Here is a 17273-nt window from a genome sequence, read left to right as displayed (position 1 = left end):
AGGAAAAATGACGTCATAGCTCCTTTAAAGAATGGATTTTCCCGTCCAAAAATTTATGAATTGCTGCATCTGAGTGTTTCGACTGTGCAAATAATCATTTCATTGTTTTTTTCGGGAACGTATAGTGCATGAGAAGGGCAAAAATGTACCCAATGCATTTTTTAATGAGACCGACGCGCGTTATATTGTCCGGAAAATCGGGAAAATCCAAAATTTTCGCCACCAAAATTTGCCAGTGTTATAAAGGAGGAATTGAGTAAGGCGTGCCACCCAGAATCAATTCGAGAATACTGCGGGAAAGTAACTTTAATGACAGTATAAGGCGCAAGAAACCGTTTATAAGGCGCGCGAATCAAAAGGCTCCTTTGAAATTTGTCAAGGAGCATGTGGGAAAGGATAAAAACTTTTGGAACTTAATCATATTTGTGGACGAGTCCAAAATCAACATTTTTGGCTTGGTTGGAGCTCCATATGTCGGTCAGAATCCAAATTCCGGGCTTCAAAACATAAATTTAAAGCCTACAGTCACGCATTACGGTGGTAGCGTCGTGGTTTGGGCCTGTATGTCCACAGCCGTAGTCGGAAAACTCAATTTTATTGACGTGACCATTGACTAGACTCAATACCTAGAGGTACTGAATGTCAATTTGATCCAAAGTGCAGATAAACTGGGCGTTAAGGATGATTTCCGCTTCTACCAAGACAATGACCCTAGGCTTAAGGCAGGAATTAGGCAAGATTGACTGATGTGCAACTGTCGTCATGTCATGAAACCATTAGCTCAGTAACCTGACATAAATGTTGTAAAAAATTTTTGGGCCATTTTGGACCAGGACATCGGAAAAAGGCTAATTTCCAACAAATCTAACCTTAAAACGGCTTTAGCGGAAGAATGGGACAAAATTAGCCCCTACATCACAAAAAAATTGGTGGAATCTATTCCAAACTGTCTGGAAGGAGCTATTAACCAAGAAGGAGGTCATACGAAATTCTAAATACACAGTTTAACATATTTATATTTAGTTATTTTCAGCTGGTTGAAATAAGCTGTGGTACTTTTTTTTGGCATTTTTTTGTTTTTCAATAATTTTATATAGTAAACAAAAAATTAGAGGATAAATGAAAAAGTATCTTGTATGTTAAAACATTAAACTAAAATCCTGCGTTTAAATAAAGTTAATACCTCTTTTAGTTTGGCCAGTACACTAACTCAAAGTTGTCGATTGGTGGTGGTTGAAATAAGCTGTGATCTACTGTAGATATGGATATGGATATAGATATAGATATATAACGCCAATCTAAGTTATTGCGAATTATGCTCGCTAAAAATGTAAGGATCGTATCAAATACTTAAGATAAATACTCTCGCACATATGGACATGGTTGTTAAAGAGTGGATGGAAAGCAATAACAAGCTGTGCGAATGTCTGCTTGCTCTGTTGGTTGTCTGATTGGCTTGCCACAAAAGACCATGGGGCAAAAAGAAACATTTGTCTCGCTTAATTTAAACAGATTTGCGAGATTATTGTCATGCCGACGTTAAAGCAACAATTTCAATTTTACCGCAGAGACAACAACAACAGTGGGCAATTCGCAAAGCCTGCCAGCTGACACTCGGCGAGAGACAGGAGAGAATTAACAACCTCAATCTGAGGCTCAGGCCTCATAGCGGGGCCATGAAAGGAAAGAAAGTTGAAGTCAACAAGAAGGAGAACGATGCAAACGCATGCGAAACTTGACAGCCGGCAACTTTTAATGTTGCCCCCAAAGAAACCAGCAACAACAACAACAACTACAGCAACAGATTCAGACAGTGGCTGCGGCAGTGAAATACAGTCAGCAGTCAGCTCATCCGATTCCAATTCCGAGTGGGTTGTTTGATGCCAGAACATATTTGCAGTGCTGCACTGATTTTGCACCAGTGTGATAGACATTTTTGCGCTTGGCTCCTCCTCAAGCTCTTCGTCTCTGGAATGCACACAAGCCATATTTAAAATGCTTTGAAGTTCCACCGACTTCAACTGCGAATTCTGAGCTCATCGGCAACTGTAACGTCAACTTCAACATCAACATCGAGGCGTTGCCTTTGCGATGGGGCGCGAAACGACTTATGTTGAATGGTTGTCTACTTGACACGATCAGTGCAGGCTCCAGATCTCAAGGTCCAACTCTCGGATATGTCCAGTTTTAATTGCTGCCATCAATGAATGAGTGAGTTAACGGATACTTAAGAGTTTGCTGCTGCTCGACAACATGACAATCTAACAGCCCGACTAGCTGACAAACTAACTAACAGACAAGGAGCCTAACAGTCTGCTAACCGTTTATCTGTTTAGCTGCCAGTGAGATAGCTACTTGCCAGTATTTGCGGAAGTACAAACTACTCACAGTTAATCTTTATCACAGCTGCTCGAAAGTCATTAGACTCTGTCAGTCTGTTTAATTCTTCAGTTGTCAGTTAACTTTTTGTGTAACTTGTGGGTCACTCAAGGCAGACTTGTGATTTGATATGCCAGGTAGATGATGTACGATAATGCAATATTCAAAAATTAGTAAAATTTTTTAGTCATATACATATATTTGGGTATAAATACCCATGTTCAGCATCAACAGCCGATTTTATTTCATTATATCAAATTTGAATGCCACCCCCTACAGCTTGTAGGGGGTTCCACGTTTTCTATAAAATTGCGAATTATTAGAAATTAAAATATATGGCCATATTTTCTTCGCAATTTGCCATATGAAACAAGTAAGAAAGCTATAGTCGAGTGTGCTCGAATTTACCAAGAATATACTACAAAAAATTGTAAAAATATACCAAAGGTATATTTTGTATATCGATATAGTACCACATTCGAAATATACCCTATACTGCACAATATACCAGATTGTCAAAGCAACTAAGACCACTAGAAGTAGACGTTTTTTCCCATACAAAAGTGTTTATTAACTTCGACAATTTTTATCTAATCGCAACCAAATTTTCAGGAATCACAATTACTGTAGTTGTTATTGTATATACAAAAACAAGTAAGAAAGTTACAGTCGAGTGTGCTCGACTGTGAGATACCCGCTACCCACTTTTAATAAAGGCAAAATATTGCGGTATCATTTTCAAAATATACCGAAAATACTAAAAAATACTAAAAATATACCAAATGGTATGTTGGGTATATCGATATAGTACACCATTCAAAATATACCCTAGTAAGTAGGCGCTTTTGCCCATACAAAAGTATATCTTTCATAACTTCCATAATTTTTATCGGATCGCAACAGGAATCATAACTACTATAGTAATTATTGTATATACCAAAATACGCAACTCTAGCTTTAAAATTACGCTTGTTATTAGATTTTTTTGATTTGCGGGGGCGGAAGTGGGCGTGGCAAAAATTTGAAACAAACTTGATCTGCGTGCAAACGTATCAAATGCTGTCGAAAAAGTATAGCTCTATCTCTTATAGTCTCTGAGATCTAGGTGTTCATACGGACAGACGGACATGTCCGTATGAAGATAGAGCTATATATATATTTATATGTACATATATATATACTTTATAGGGTCGGAGATGTCTCCTTCTACATATTACATACATTTCCTGCCGACACAAAGTTATAAAACCCTTCTTCGGGTATGAAAATATTACTTAGAATATTAAATAATTTTTCTCAAAATTGTGCCAAACTAGTAAACACAGATTATATGTCAAAATAAAGCTAATGCTCGGGAAATATAAAATGTCTGCACAAATATAAGTATACAGAAATTTATTTAATAGATAGAGTATATATATTCTTGATATTAAAGTTATATATAATAATAACTATACCTTACGATTTCCAAAGTTTGACTACGATCAGATTAAAATTTAAGAAATTATGTCGTTTGCTGATTAGTTATCTCAACATTCCGGTATATTTTTTACTCTATGGAGAATTTTGAATGTAATGGTATACTTATATTATTATTGTAATGTCTATTTGTCGTCTTTTTAATGACAGCGGGCATCTCACAGTAGAGCACACCCGACTGTAGCTGTTTTGAAATAGAAGAATAGTCGTCGAGGAGGTCGCTTTTCACGCGTTCTAGATCACAAAACATTAGGGATCTACCGAAATAGAAAAACAGAAAAAACAACAATCTGGTAAAATTTTTGCGCTTATAATTAATAAATAATTGTTTGTTTAGAGTTGTTATTTTATCATCATAAATAAACTCTGTCTCAAGCTATTTAGAAGATCTAGTGTTCGTTTTTATAATTGTTAAATATATTGAAGACTACACAGTAGCAGTATATAACATAAATACAAGCGTTGGAATAACGGATAAAATATTTAAATGTTTTATTCACACACTTAAGGAAAGCAAAATTCATCTTTTCATTTTACTGATCGCTTTAACGAAACTCTTCCTATAGCTTTAAAATGATTTCCTATGCACGAGCAATTAACCGCCAATGGAGGCGGATTGTCAATACTCGATGCAACTCAAATATTGGCATAGATCCTCTGATGAGCGAAAACATCGAGAATAATCAGTTAAAAGAAAGCAAAGAAGATTTAAAGCCCAAACCCAGTGAGCGATATTTGAAATTCAAGGAGAAGCTTCGTTCCGAAGCGCCTTTACTTTGCATTCCCAAAGGCCAGCCACATCCGGCTCACGAGAAAGAGCCACTGAAACCATGGCCAAACAATACTAATCCACATACAGGCGAAGTCGGTGGACCACGCGGACCAGAGCCCACCCGTTATGGTGACTGGGAGAGCAAAGGCCGCGTTACCGATTTCTAACTCTAATTTAAAAGAACCAACAACTGAGACTGCGGCTAGTGATCTACTGATTTATTATTCCTGTTCACAACAGAAGCACTTACTATTTGTTACACCTTAGCTGGAACATCTTTTTGGAACGGTAGCTCTTTTGGAAGCAGCGACAGAGATCATTCCTTCACCTTTAATCAATGTGCTTTGGGCTTCCGCGAAGACATTACATAAATTTCTATTGTGTGGTTTCCAGAATTTATGTTGAACCTACTATAAAATATAAATTGATAGCCTTTGTGGAGCTGCCCCCTTCTTAAACGTACATCAGAAAAGGGTTCTCAGAATAGAGTACAAGGCGCATCTCCGATTATTTATGGTTCAGGGAGCAGTTGAATCGTGCCTAAGTCTGAAATATTCATTCTCAGTCAATTCATTTGAATTCGAGGCGACATTTTACGTGATTTTTATTTGAAAAAGAACGTCTTCTGTTTTCTAATTTTATACCCCGACCTAGCATGTACTTTTCGTGCATTCGAAAGGGGTTTTAAAATCTCATAAATTCTTCTCGACAATCTGGAGAAATTTTGTGGTGGCCAAAGAAAATTGGAAAAATTTGCAGCTGTTGTCTTTGCTCAATTTCTAGTGGTTATACTGATTAAGTGTCTCAGCTTAAAAGTGATGGGCCAAGTATATAAATAAAGTCATCATTAAATTTTAATTTATATGGTGACAAACAGATACCACTGTGTTTATGTTACTATTGATATGTACAAATTTCGATCAGTAATCACACTAACTTTGTTATTGTAGTCGTTGAAAATGGTATACAACAAGTAAGAAAATCTAGTGTGCAAGACTGTGAGATACCCGCTACCTATTTTTAATAAAAAGAAAACAGTGCGGTATTATTCTTATAACATACCAAATTAATATACCGCAAAAATACTAAAATACGACGATGACTATATTGATATACTTATTTGGTACTGCATTCAAAATATAGCATAAAGTACCAAATCTACCACATTTTTATCTAAAGCAACTAAGATCCGTCGTAAGAAAGTCTTTTTGAAATACAAGATTATTTTGAAATAACTTCTAAAATATTTTTATTGGATAAATTTTGTAGTTATTGTTCCAACAAGTTATTATTTTAAACAAGTAATAAAACCATTTTCTAAAAATATACGAAAATAACCGAAAAAATACTATAATATACAAAAGTATACTCAGTATATCGATGAAATACTACATCCATAGAGCACAAAATATACCAAATTGTTAGCCATAGACACATTGTCATACAAAAGTATTTCATTAAGAAAATTCTGCCACTTTTATCTGATCGCAGATATGTACATTGCGAAAATTCCGCTTGCTATACATACATATAGAATATGCCGCAAAAATACATAAATATTTTTTAGGGACATATTTGGTATACATAGCCTCACATATATTTAAGTATTTCTTCGGCTTATTTTAAGGTTAACAACGAAATGTTTTGCTTTTATTGAACATAGTTGGCGAGTCTCTCACAGTCGAGCACACTTCACGGTAGCTTTCTTACTTGTTTTAATTTAACTAGGGCACATTAATTGTATTTTCATAAAAATATCTCTTTTGCATCGGAGATGACAATTTGAGAAAAGAATGTGTTAAAATGCGCTCTTAAGAAAACTGTAAAGTGATCGGGCCAGTAAAATCTGTTAAGTAGGCGCGAAATTGCTCGTAAAATGCTGCATATCAAGAAAACAAGGTAGGGAGAGAGAGAGCGAGAACGAAAGAACTTGAGAGACAGACAGATGAGGCCCAGGGGCGCTCTACATCGGGCAGTAAACCGGAAAAAATCAAAAGCAAAACAATGATCAAAGCTGTCATTACAGATCTCAGGGCGGTCTTTGATCTTCGACCGCAATGTGGCAGTGGTGGGGGGCTGAGGCCGTTGCATAGTTTAATGTTTTGTTTTTTATTTGATTTTCACTTTGTTATATCAATCAGCACCTACTACTTTGCGACGCTGCACAGCAGGAGCTCGTTGGTGATAGAGTTTAGTTGGACGCGAGAATTTGATTTGAAATCGGGAGGCCGCCATAAAATGGTCTTGAGAACTGGCATGCGTGTTTTCCCTCTTTTTTCGGCTTTTCTTGTTTTTTCTGTTCTTTTTCTTCACGTAATAAAAGCACATTAGAAACAACTAAGACAACAACAATGTGAACAGGTCTTAGAACAACACGTTTATTTGGTTTAAAAATAAAGTAGACGAAATAATTGTTGCAAGGCATCTGAAATCGCTTTTGATGGATGACTCTGTGTGATCTTGTTGGGCATCCAGAAGGAAGTGAAGCCGCCTCTGCCTCCCTCATTCACTATACTATTTAATGGTACATTGTTCAGTAAGATATCGAGAGTTGTGTGCACTATTTCACCTCACAAATGCTTGCCGAAAGATTGTACATAAATCGTATTGTTCATTTCCTGGAATTTATGCGGAATTCTCTTGTTCTTGTTGGTTTCAGTTTGATTTTCGATTGTGATTGATCTTTGATTTGGCTTTGCCAGCTAATAGCATTGATCGAGCTCTAAATAGACTAAATTGAATTATGATTATGCTTCGCTGCTACATAAAGTTCAAGCAATGCTTGTTTAACAAATGTCAAAGAATCGCATAAACCCCGAAACTTTTCACTTTTCTTAGTATTCGAATTTCTTAGTCACGGCGCAACCATTAGATGCAGATATTAATGAGATGAAACGTACATTCAGTTCTCTTTTATAAAATCCCCAAATTCTGTGGTCATTATTTTGGTTTTCAGGCAAAGGAAATGCACAACTAAAAATGACATGCGAGTTTCAAGAACGAAAGTGATAAACGATACGGAGCGGAGAGTAACTAAAACTGAAATGCAAGGGAAGAAAACTAAGAGAACATAGGGAAGAGAGAGAATAGGAAGGGACTGTCTGGCAGACTGACACTTGGATATGCGCACAAATAACACTTAACACAATAACAAACAAACTTTTCGACTAATGACAGTCCAAGTAGCAAACAATTTATCCAATGCCAAAGCAGCAGGGCAGCATGTCCTTTTTTGCGCCTTCGGCAAACGACTCCTTACAGTTTGGTCGCTGCCAAGTCATTAATCTTATTTCGTTTCGGCCGCTTGGCAGGACGAACAGTACCCAGCTTGGGCACAAGCCTCCCGACATCCTCATCCTCGGTCTCCTCCTCGTTGTCGTCGTTATCCTTTCAAGCGTGAACACATGCGATTACGCGTGGTGTGTGTGCCAGTTTCCGCATTTTCCTGTGCCAGGCGGCTGCCATGATTAAGTGCCATTTTGAAAAGTACTAAAATCCGCCTCGGTCATGGCCCATACTCAGACTTCTCCTCCTACTCCCCCAGTTGTCCACTGCCCGCCCCTTTAGTTTCTCGCCAATGTCAAAGTGTCAATGATATATGTTATACGCCTCGATAAGACGCTGAACAGCACTCCCACATGGCGTGTCCCCCTCCCACTTGCCCTCTAGTTACAATAACCCAAGTGGAGTCCAAAGCCAGGCCAGGCCAAGCCAAAGCAATGCCTCGCCAGGATGTGAAAAATATTGCACGTGGACAAAGCCTTGCCTGCGAAATCAGTGCACGTTCACACAATAACATAATAGTTGGCAATATATTGTAGATTTTGTGTCTGCCCATTGCCACCATACGAGTTGATTTTCCTCTTTCGTTTCTCCCCTTCGACTCTGCTCGTAATTTTTCTTATTTTTCCGCATTTTTGTGGGTTTTCCCTTTGCACTAGCTCTATCACATCCAATTGCTTGGGTAGCTTTACGTGTGAAATATTGTTTGGCAATGACATGACACAATGTTCATTCGATTGTTTTCTTTTATTTTGTTTTACGATATTGTATGAGTTATATTCGTAATAACAGTTCATAGGTAGAGGTGTAATTGTCAACCAGGCTCAAGGGGATATTGATCACTTTATATCTACAAATATATGCAGGTAAAAATATCTTTATGTACGATTACATATATATATCAAAAATTAAATAAAGCTTTAAAAATTCAGAATTGAAAATATTTCAATTATCAATTTTACAATTGGCTCCCATGTGGATAAAAGGTGATTTCAAAGATAAGATTATGAAATATTAATGTGATCTTCCCAATAGTTACTTGCATTATTATTAAATTATTACGGTCAGAATATTAAACAACAATAAAATAAAATATTTACAAGCCTCAAACATATTTCTGTTGATGAAACAAATGAAGTCATATTTATCAATAAATATTTTTAACTGCAACGATATATGACAAAAATAATTTATTTTTTAACTACGAAACCTTAGTATTTAGCTATTACTCTACGATAATAAAAACAGTTTTAATCAGAGAGAAATAACTAACTCATGTATACAGAAGTCAAGATCAATCAATTCTTGCCATATTATGGTTTATAATTTTGCATATTTCTTTGACTGCTTTACGGATTTTGCCAAGAGCAACAGCAAATGTAATTAATATTAATAGCTCTGTAAATCAATGCACTGGGGGGAACTGGTCCCAAGTCAGTAACAGCAAGTAGAAAAAGTGCAATAAATTCATTAGCGAAAAATTGCAGAACGTTGTTGCGGAGAATGAGATAGAGAGGGAGAGGTAAGGAGAAGATGGAAAACAAATCAAGAAAATGAAAACAAACCGAAGTGAACAGGAAACGCAGACATGGCCACAATATACAACAATTTACAACCTAAATCAAATGCAGTTGAATGACCAACACAGACGCCATAAATCACTGGCCAGTTGAGCCGCAGACGGACGCGGATGTGGATGTGGATGAGAATGTGGCATTGGATGTGGATGTGAATGTGGATGAGAATATGGCAGCGCGCGCCGAGTGTGGAGTATCCAATATTTTAGCTGCCAGCAACCCAAAAGATCTCGACGAAGGGCAAAATGCAATATGTTATCAAATAAAAATGTTACAAGCGACGACAGGAATGAGTACGACAAGGATGAGGACGAGAACGGGGACGAGGATAAGAACGTGAACGGGGACGAAGACAAAGGAGAGAGCTGAGGAAATGTGTTGCACAAATTTATTAGAAACCCTAACTAACGAGCAACATCCTTGCCGGGGTAAGGTACATAAGTAGAGAAAGCAATGATGAGAAAGAGAGAAAAAGTAGGTGAGGGTGAGGGTTATGTATAGGGAGAGTCAACGTATCAATGTGAGTCGAGAAAAATCCAAGTGATGTGTCAAATGTTAAGACATTACAAAGCACTAAAGGCAAGGACATGGCAATAGCAACAGGAAAACAAATCGAACGTGTGCCCAATGCCATCAATCTTTTGTTTTTATTGCCGGGCAGCCGTCTACCGTCTTCTGTCCTCCATCTTCCATTCTCCTGCCTTGCCATGCCACTCTTTCTCTCAAGGTTTCCCTTGAGCATTTCTTATGCCAGACTCAGGCTGTGTGTGAATGTGTGTGTGCCCGACATTAACTCGACAGGATAACAAATCTGTTAAATGTGACAAACGAGCTGTGCCGTCTTTGACAGCCATGTAAGACGCAGGCGGTCGTCGGTCGATTCCGACGGATTCAGACGGTCAGACATCTTAAGAGTCAAGTTCTCTGCCAATCTTTCCCGTGGTGTGTCATTTTTCATTGACCTCTCTCCTGCAGGGCTGCAGGCCTCAGCGATGACCTTTTCAGGTGACACCCTCTAATACGCTTTCTCCTTTGCAAAGGCGTGTAAAGGTGCATGCTCAAATGTGCCTAACGATGATTTCATGGTGGTCAAAATGTAATAAATTTTTATTGTCGCCTATTATTGAGCGATAGTTAAATTTATGACCCCATCTTCTGGAACCAGCTGCATTAGGACTTTCGGCAGTTCAGCTGACGTCTAGCATCCGACATCTCAGCATGTCCTTTTCATCCCTCGATCTCTTTTTTCTCATTGTGTATGCGTGTCACAAGTTGACCTCTTTCGCCCAGGGTCCTGGCCTGCCTAAGAACACATCCAGCTGTTTTGAGCGCACTTTCATGACAATTTTATTAATACGCCTTTCAACTTTTGGCACCGTCTCTATTTAGTAATTTCTGACACTTTGTTAGTGTTTTCATATAAATCGATTTCGAGTTGAATTTTACTCCACTTGACTTTACTGTACTGTACTTGACTGTGTAAATTTATTGTTCATTTATTATTTAAAATATGTCAAAGAACAATATAATTCTAAAATCAACAAATATTTTGTTCACAGTAATATTTACCCGCATTGACTATGTCTTTTAACTATAAATAAAATAATTTGAAAACATCCTATATACATTTTTTTTATTCGGTTAGATTTTAATGATTTATAGAATGTATAGGAATGTATAGTCAAATGAAATGGGAAGATTGCGAAATTAAAAAAAAAAATAAAAATTCAAACTACAAAAGATCCCAAAAATAAAGTGAAATTCCCCAGAAAATTAAAACTGTCATATTTTTAAATGTTCTGTGTCGTGTTACACAGCGCACAGACAATTGAATTGAATTGAGATGCGTTTCGGCTTGTGGTAGTCTAGAATGGTATAGTTATGGTTTATTGTGCAGAGAACAAGAATAATGCACATCTTGAATTCCATTTTGAAAGAGTTTTCATTCTCTTTGACGGAAATAGCGCCACGTCATGGACCATTTTGAATTGAAGAGGCGTTTGTGGTGGGCCACAGGCCATATCAGCCACATCAGGCACATAAGCCGCGTCGAGCACGTCGACAACGTCGGCTCGCCACGGCGGGCCAAAGGTTTTATGGGACTTAGGCAATATGCTCTAGCTGGGGGCGTTTCGGGAGGCTTTTTTCTTTTATTGCATGCCTGACTGGGGGATTTCACATAAATATATAGTCGTTGTGGCTGCCACTGTGGGGATCTAATATTGTTTATGGGGCGTCGCCATAGTCAAAGCCGAAAAGAATTAAAATCTATGCACTGTGTGTCTAAGGCAGAGACGGAGATGGGAATGGGGATGAGACAGAACCATTGCAAATGACTTTGAAATAAATTATGGCATTTAGTTAGAAAAATGAATGCATAAATTAGTTGAGCAAAGAATTAGCTGGGGAAAGCTAAATGAATATCAAAATCTACTTGGCATCAGACTTATGTATGTATTTTTAAAAATGATTAAATCACTTAAATAATCGCTTTCTTAACAATCGAGTTTCTTGCAATTTATTATAAAGCAATGAAAATACCTGCCAAAAAGTTTTTGCTAAAAATTCTAATTGATTTTTGATTAATTCATTAGTATATATAGATATACACGGATACGAAAAATTATTTTTATAAGCTAAACAAAAGTCTGCAACAACTTGCACTGTGCAACCACTTTGATTTTAATTTTGGCGTCGATTGCAATCTTTATTCTACATTTTACAAAATAATTCGGTTACAATTTGCTACATTTTTTGTTCGCCCTACGACGATCTTAGCTTGAACCCAAATCTGAATTCAAAACAAATTCGAATATGATCCCCTCTCATTGAGTTTTACATTGATTTGTCGCCTGATTGTAAATTATTGCTTTGACCATTTTGTGCTGCAAACACATTTCAATGGCTCTCATTTTTCATTTTCAGAATCGTTATTTTTTATTCCTTTTGGACTATTCTATTGACTTCAGGGAAACCATTTTTCAAACCGGAAGCTTGCATTGTGTAATTGTTTATCTAAATACTGACAGTTGCTGATGCGGAAATGTGGGTTTAAGATACAAACTCAGATACAAGCCCAGTTCGCCTTTACTTTGTTGATGATGGGCCACGCATCCGATAAATGATTTATGTGACACTTTTAATATGTCCACTATAATTCTCGGCTGTAACATGACCAGTAATTGGATTAGATGACTAGACCATGAGAACATGACAAACTGGGCGTTTGTATACACATACATACATTCGAAATGCGAAACGATCTTGTGAAAGAGACTAAAACCAAACGAAACGAGTAGACAACATGGAAATTGACTTCTATTGTCATTTTAATTGCCTTTACTAATGGTTTCAGGGGTGTCATTCCGAATTTAAGTTGTACAAACCTACACCCTGACATGTGTGTGCACTTAACATACATACATTTCCATTTCAGAGCCAGGACACCGTCGGCATTTGAGGGCGGTCAAGGTTAACGGCTGAGAGTGCTGGAACAAAGACTGGAATTGTCCCGAGAAGTCAAACGAATTTATAATTTATTGCCTTTCCATTTGCTGCAGTTGACCATAAAGAAACACAATCCCAGAAGCGGGCCATGGAACCAAATTAGTGTTTTCATATGGTTTCCAGTTGGCAGATGCATGTTGTCCATAGTCGTGAGCCAGCAGTGGTCCAACCAACTAAGAATAAGCAGGAACAACGGCGATTGACATCATGCTGTGCCAATCTATGAGGAATGAATGCAATATATTTTGCATCACAAATCAACAGCGTAATATGATGTGGCGAATAAATCAAAAAGAATCAATAAAACTAAACCAAATCAGTATTTTTCTTCGCGTTTCTTAGAATAGAAATGTTGCTTTAATCAAAAATACAAAATGAAGATAATCACATGACACGCCGCCGAGCTGTAAATTTCCTAATACCTACTGGAATATATGTATGTATGTAAAAGAAAACGAGGCGAAAGCTGTATTATTGTTAAAATATATCTTATTTAAATCATATTATACCGAAAATAGATAGAAAATATACCATTTTATCAACCAAAGCAATTATGTGCCAACAGCTCCAGCCTGTTTCTGTTGCTTACAAATATTTATTACATAAAATTTAATTTGATCGCACGAATCATAAATATTGTAGTTATTTTAATTCCTATTAGTTTTTGGATCGAAAAAAGCCAGAAATTAAAACTAAGCCTATTTTCAAACAGACACAACTAACATATATCACCTCCCTTGTTGACGCTGATGAAGAATTTATAATCTTTGGATATGCTTCCTTCCGCCTGATGCATACATTTCCTGCCGGGATAACGTTATAGTACCACCCATAAGCAGCGAGTATAAAAATTATTGTTTGAGAACTCAAATTGAAATCCACGTGCGTGTAAAAATAGAAACTGATATTTTACTATTTCTAAATTGAATAAGACTCTGCAATCTAATCATTCACTTGTTTAATCGGTGATTACAGTCGAACAAATCCTTGAAACTTTTACGGTTTTACCGCTAATTACCGTATACCCGGATATTAAGCACACACACAATATATACTAGGTAAATTTTCTTAAACACTATTCTTAGGCTTTGTGTGAGGGCTTAGTGTATATTTGGCTTAGCGAACCGAAGCCATACAATTGTGATCACAAATCCTAATGGCAACATATAATGGTGTACGGTCTACTATTTAAACAGCTCTCTGTATAATTTACATATATCACTGTGTTTCTCTTTATCAAAGCGAGACAGAGAGAGAGAGAGAGAGAGAGAGAGAGAGATAACCTTATAAAATAGAGCCACAATAAAAAACTAATTAGGTTAAAGTTATGCAAACAAAAGATGCCACTTCGGGACAGTCAACAAGAACTTACCCATTCTTAATTTTTGGTTGCTAACGTCCTTTTTCTCTTTTTTGTTATAAAATATGATGACTGTTATATACATATATTATATATTATCATACATTTAACGTTCATGTTTTGCAAATCTTAATTTTTACATTTATATACAAAATAATAAATACAAACCAAAATTTAGGATTTACTTGGGCAAATTCCAAATAATTGATTTTATGAACTATAGTATAAACCAAGTTGATTGAAGGGAATGTGCGGCAATACAAGATGTTCCTGAAATGATAGAAAAATAAATCAAGGTGACAGGATGTGTCAGGCAACTAGTAAGATGATGCTAAACAATTTTATAACCTGGACTTAACATCAGGCTCTAAGTGAACCAGATTAAAGGACGAATCTCCAGTGAAGTGTACGTGATCAGGATGAGTTTAGATGACGGTCAGCAAGAAGTGTGACCATATCCGCGCATAGTCGAAGGTCCGCCGAATTCTGTCGTTGCTCTTGCTCTGGATATGGTGCGTTTGTCAGCTTAGTAAACTGTGTAATCATGTAGCCAGGTTTTTTTTTTTTTTTTTTTGTACTCATTCGTGAGTTGCCACTTGTGTTCGAGTCGTAAGTGAATAAGTATGTGCGCAAAGGTTCAGTCAACCACATTAAGTATTTAAGCGCTCAACTCAGCACCACCTTCTGCAGACGGTGCAAGTTTCACCTGAACTACGGCGAGTATTCACATTTACACTCACACATGCGTCTAATACCCCTGTTGGTTGGCGTTTGGTTTTTGCATCGCTTGGTTAGCATTTTTCCACAACAACGAATAAACTTTGAGGTAGCTTTTCCGCTAATGAACGCATTAGGCTAGGCTCGCATAGCTAAGTATATCGTACTAAGCACTTACACCTTGTTGCCGGCTTACTTCTTCTATTCTATGCACTTTTCATCTTAATGCTTCCTCCCTTTCAACACCTCGTGCTACCTCTTTTATTAAGTACTTTACATGTTTTTGCTTTGCTTTGCCATGCCGTCGACATATTTTCTCTCACTTTCGGCACAATTAGAGACATGCTAAGGGTTTTACATACTCGTGTACTCATACATACACACATATACCATACCCGTATGCACAGCTACGGTGAATTACACAACGTTTGAGGTTAAGCGGATTTTGTAATTATCCGACTCAGAGTTCTAGACTCAGGCAGGCTTAGGCCATCCAAATGCATACCGGCTGACTCTTGATACCTTTTCCACTTAAACTGATACCCGATTCCATTCCTTGAGGGTTGCACATCAAGCAAATGTAGGTAATACAATTCGGGTTTATCGCCAAACGGATTAACGTACACTAATATAGTTGCAGACCAGTGTGATAGACTACGAAATGCCCGCTACGCACTACTAGGGAAATCTATACAGTATGACTACGCTGAATAGATGGTGGAATATTTAAAGTTGTAAATACCACGCCTAACATTTTTAGGTCCATTTTATGTTAATGGTACTCTGATTTCCTTTCACTTTTGCTTCAGAGTTATGTGCTACAATACTTCAAAAGACATCCATTTCAATGCTGGTCATCATTAACTTCGAAATGTAACTGTTTCATCACAATTTATATCCACATTACATAACTCCTTTCACACAAATCCTTCTCCTCTTTCCCTTTATTCCAATCCACTCTTTATCATACCACCAATACTACCAATAGGATTTGCCCAAATCACATTTGAAACATTTTCATTTGCACGTGCGATTGGAAGCGTGAGAGGGGAACATGCCAGAGCAGTTAGTAAAATCTAATATGCTTACCACAAAATGGTTGTTTGGGGTTTGTAATTATGCACGTTAATTTCCAACCGCCCTCTGCCCATAAAATACCACTAATTATATATGCAGCCTGAGCAAAGTTAAACCCCACAAAACTTGTGCATTGTTCCTCCGTCCGACTGCCCGAATGTCTGCCCGTGCCTCCATCTGGCTCCCTGCCTTTTGGTATCCCTTCTATTGCTCTACTCACCTCCTCACAACCTTGTCCCCTCTGCTTTTCGAGTTGTCTGTCTGCTACTTATGAAATTGTTCATTCCATTTGTGTGGCCGCATGGAAATTTTCATTTTATTGGCGCCGGGAGCGCTGTCTCGTTGATTGCCCCACCACAAGATCGTAGTACATAGCATACCAAAATCCTATAAGTAATTGTCATCGTAGTTCGGCGCCTTCACCAATGTTGCCCTTTCTCAGTTCCTCTGATCCCTCTCATCCTATTTGCATTTATATTAATTAAGCGTCGCTGGAGCTGCCTTCCTGTCGTCGTCTAGGTTGTTATCTTCCCTGCTATCATCGAGGACGTCTTTGGCTGTCGTGGTACTCGTAGCAGTTGCTTCTGCGGCTTGTTTTACAAGTTCTTGGGATTAAGCTCGGGCTCTATCATCCCTCTCCTTGCACTGTCGAGTCAGACATTTTAATTGCTCGAAATTGATGATAATTAAGCCAATATACATATTTACACTGAACTAGCTGGAGGGAGACGATTGTTTTCATTTGGGCATGTTGGGCATGTTGGGCATGTAAGCATATTGATTATGCATTTGTTTCATTGTCATACGCTTATTGCCTTGCAAAGGATAATTATGTCCTGGACATTTGATTAGCTTATTAGTAATTCAAATTGCTCTTCAACTTGGCCAATATTTGTCTCTATGGTCACATTCTCATAATCCTATTATTGGCCCCCTTTCACATGAGATTCTACCAAATTTTAATGAAATGGTGCGGCGCCATCTTAGCTATTTATTTGCCCTCCTCCAACACCTTGCGTATCATTATTAATTAGTATGTGCAACATGCAATTACTTCTGTCATAAATAACTGAGAAAAAAGAACGAAAAATATGCTTAAAATGTTTCGAATATTGTACAGGAA

The 17273-nt window shown here is 37.4% G+C and overlaps 1 protein-coding gene across 1 annotated transcript; it reads left to right on the top strand.

Annotated features, from left to right (window-relative positions):
• The first annotated feature begins 4399 nt into the window (after positions 1 to 4399).
• LOC117564431 (succinate dehydrogenase assembly factor 4, mitochondrial) lies at positions 4400 to 5081 on the top strand. Its single transcript, XM_034243167.2, has one exon. It carries the CDS (start codon positions 4432 to 4434, stop codon positions 4795 to 4797), a length of 366 nt encoding a protein of 121 aa, XP_034099058.1. The 5' UTR covers positions 4400 to 4431; the 3' UTR covers positions 4798 to 5081.
• The last annotated feature ends 12192 nt before the right edge of the window (positions 5082 to 17273 follow it).

Source organism: Drosophila albomicans, chromosome 2L (assembly GCF_009650485.2).
Source record: "Drosophila albomicans strain 15112-1751.03 chromosome 2L, ASM965048v2, whole genome shotgun sequence".
Lineage (NCBI taxonomy): Eukaryota > Metazoa > Arthropoda > Insecta > Diptera > Drosophilidae > Drosophila > Drosophila albomicans.
Note: the sequence above shows the minus strand (reverse complement) of the source record. Positions and strands in the feature narration are given on the sequence as shown.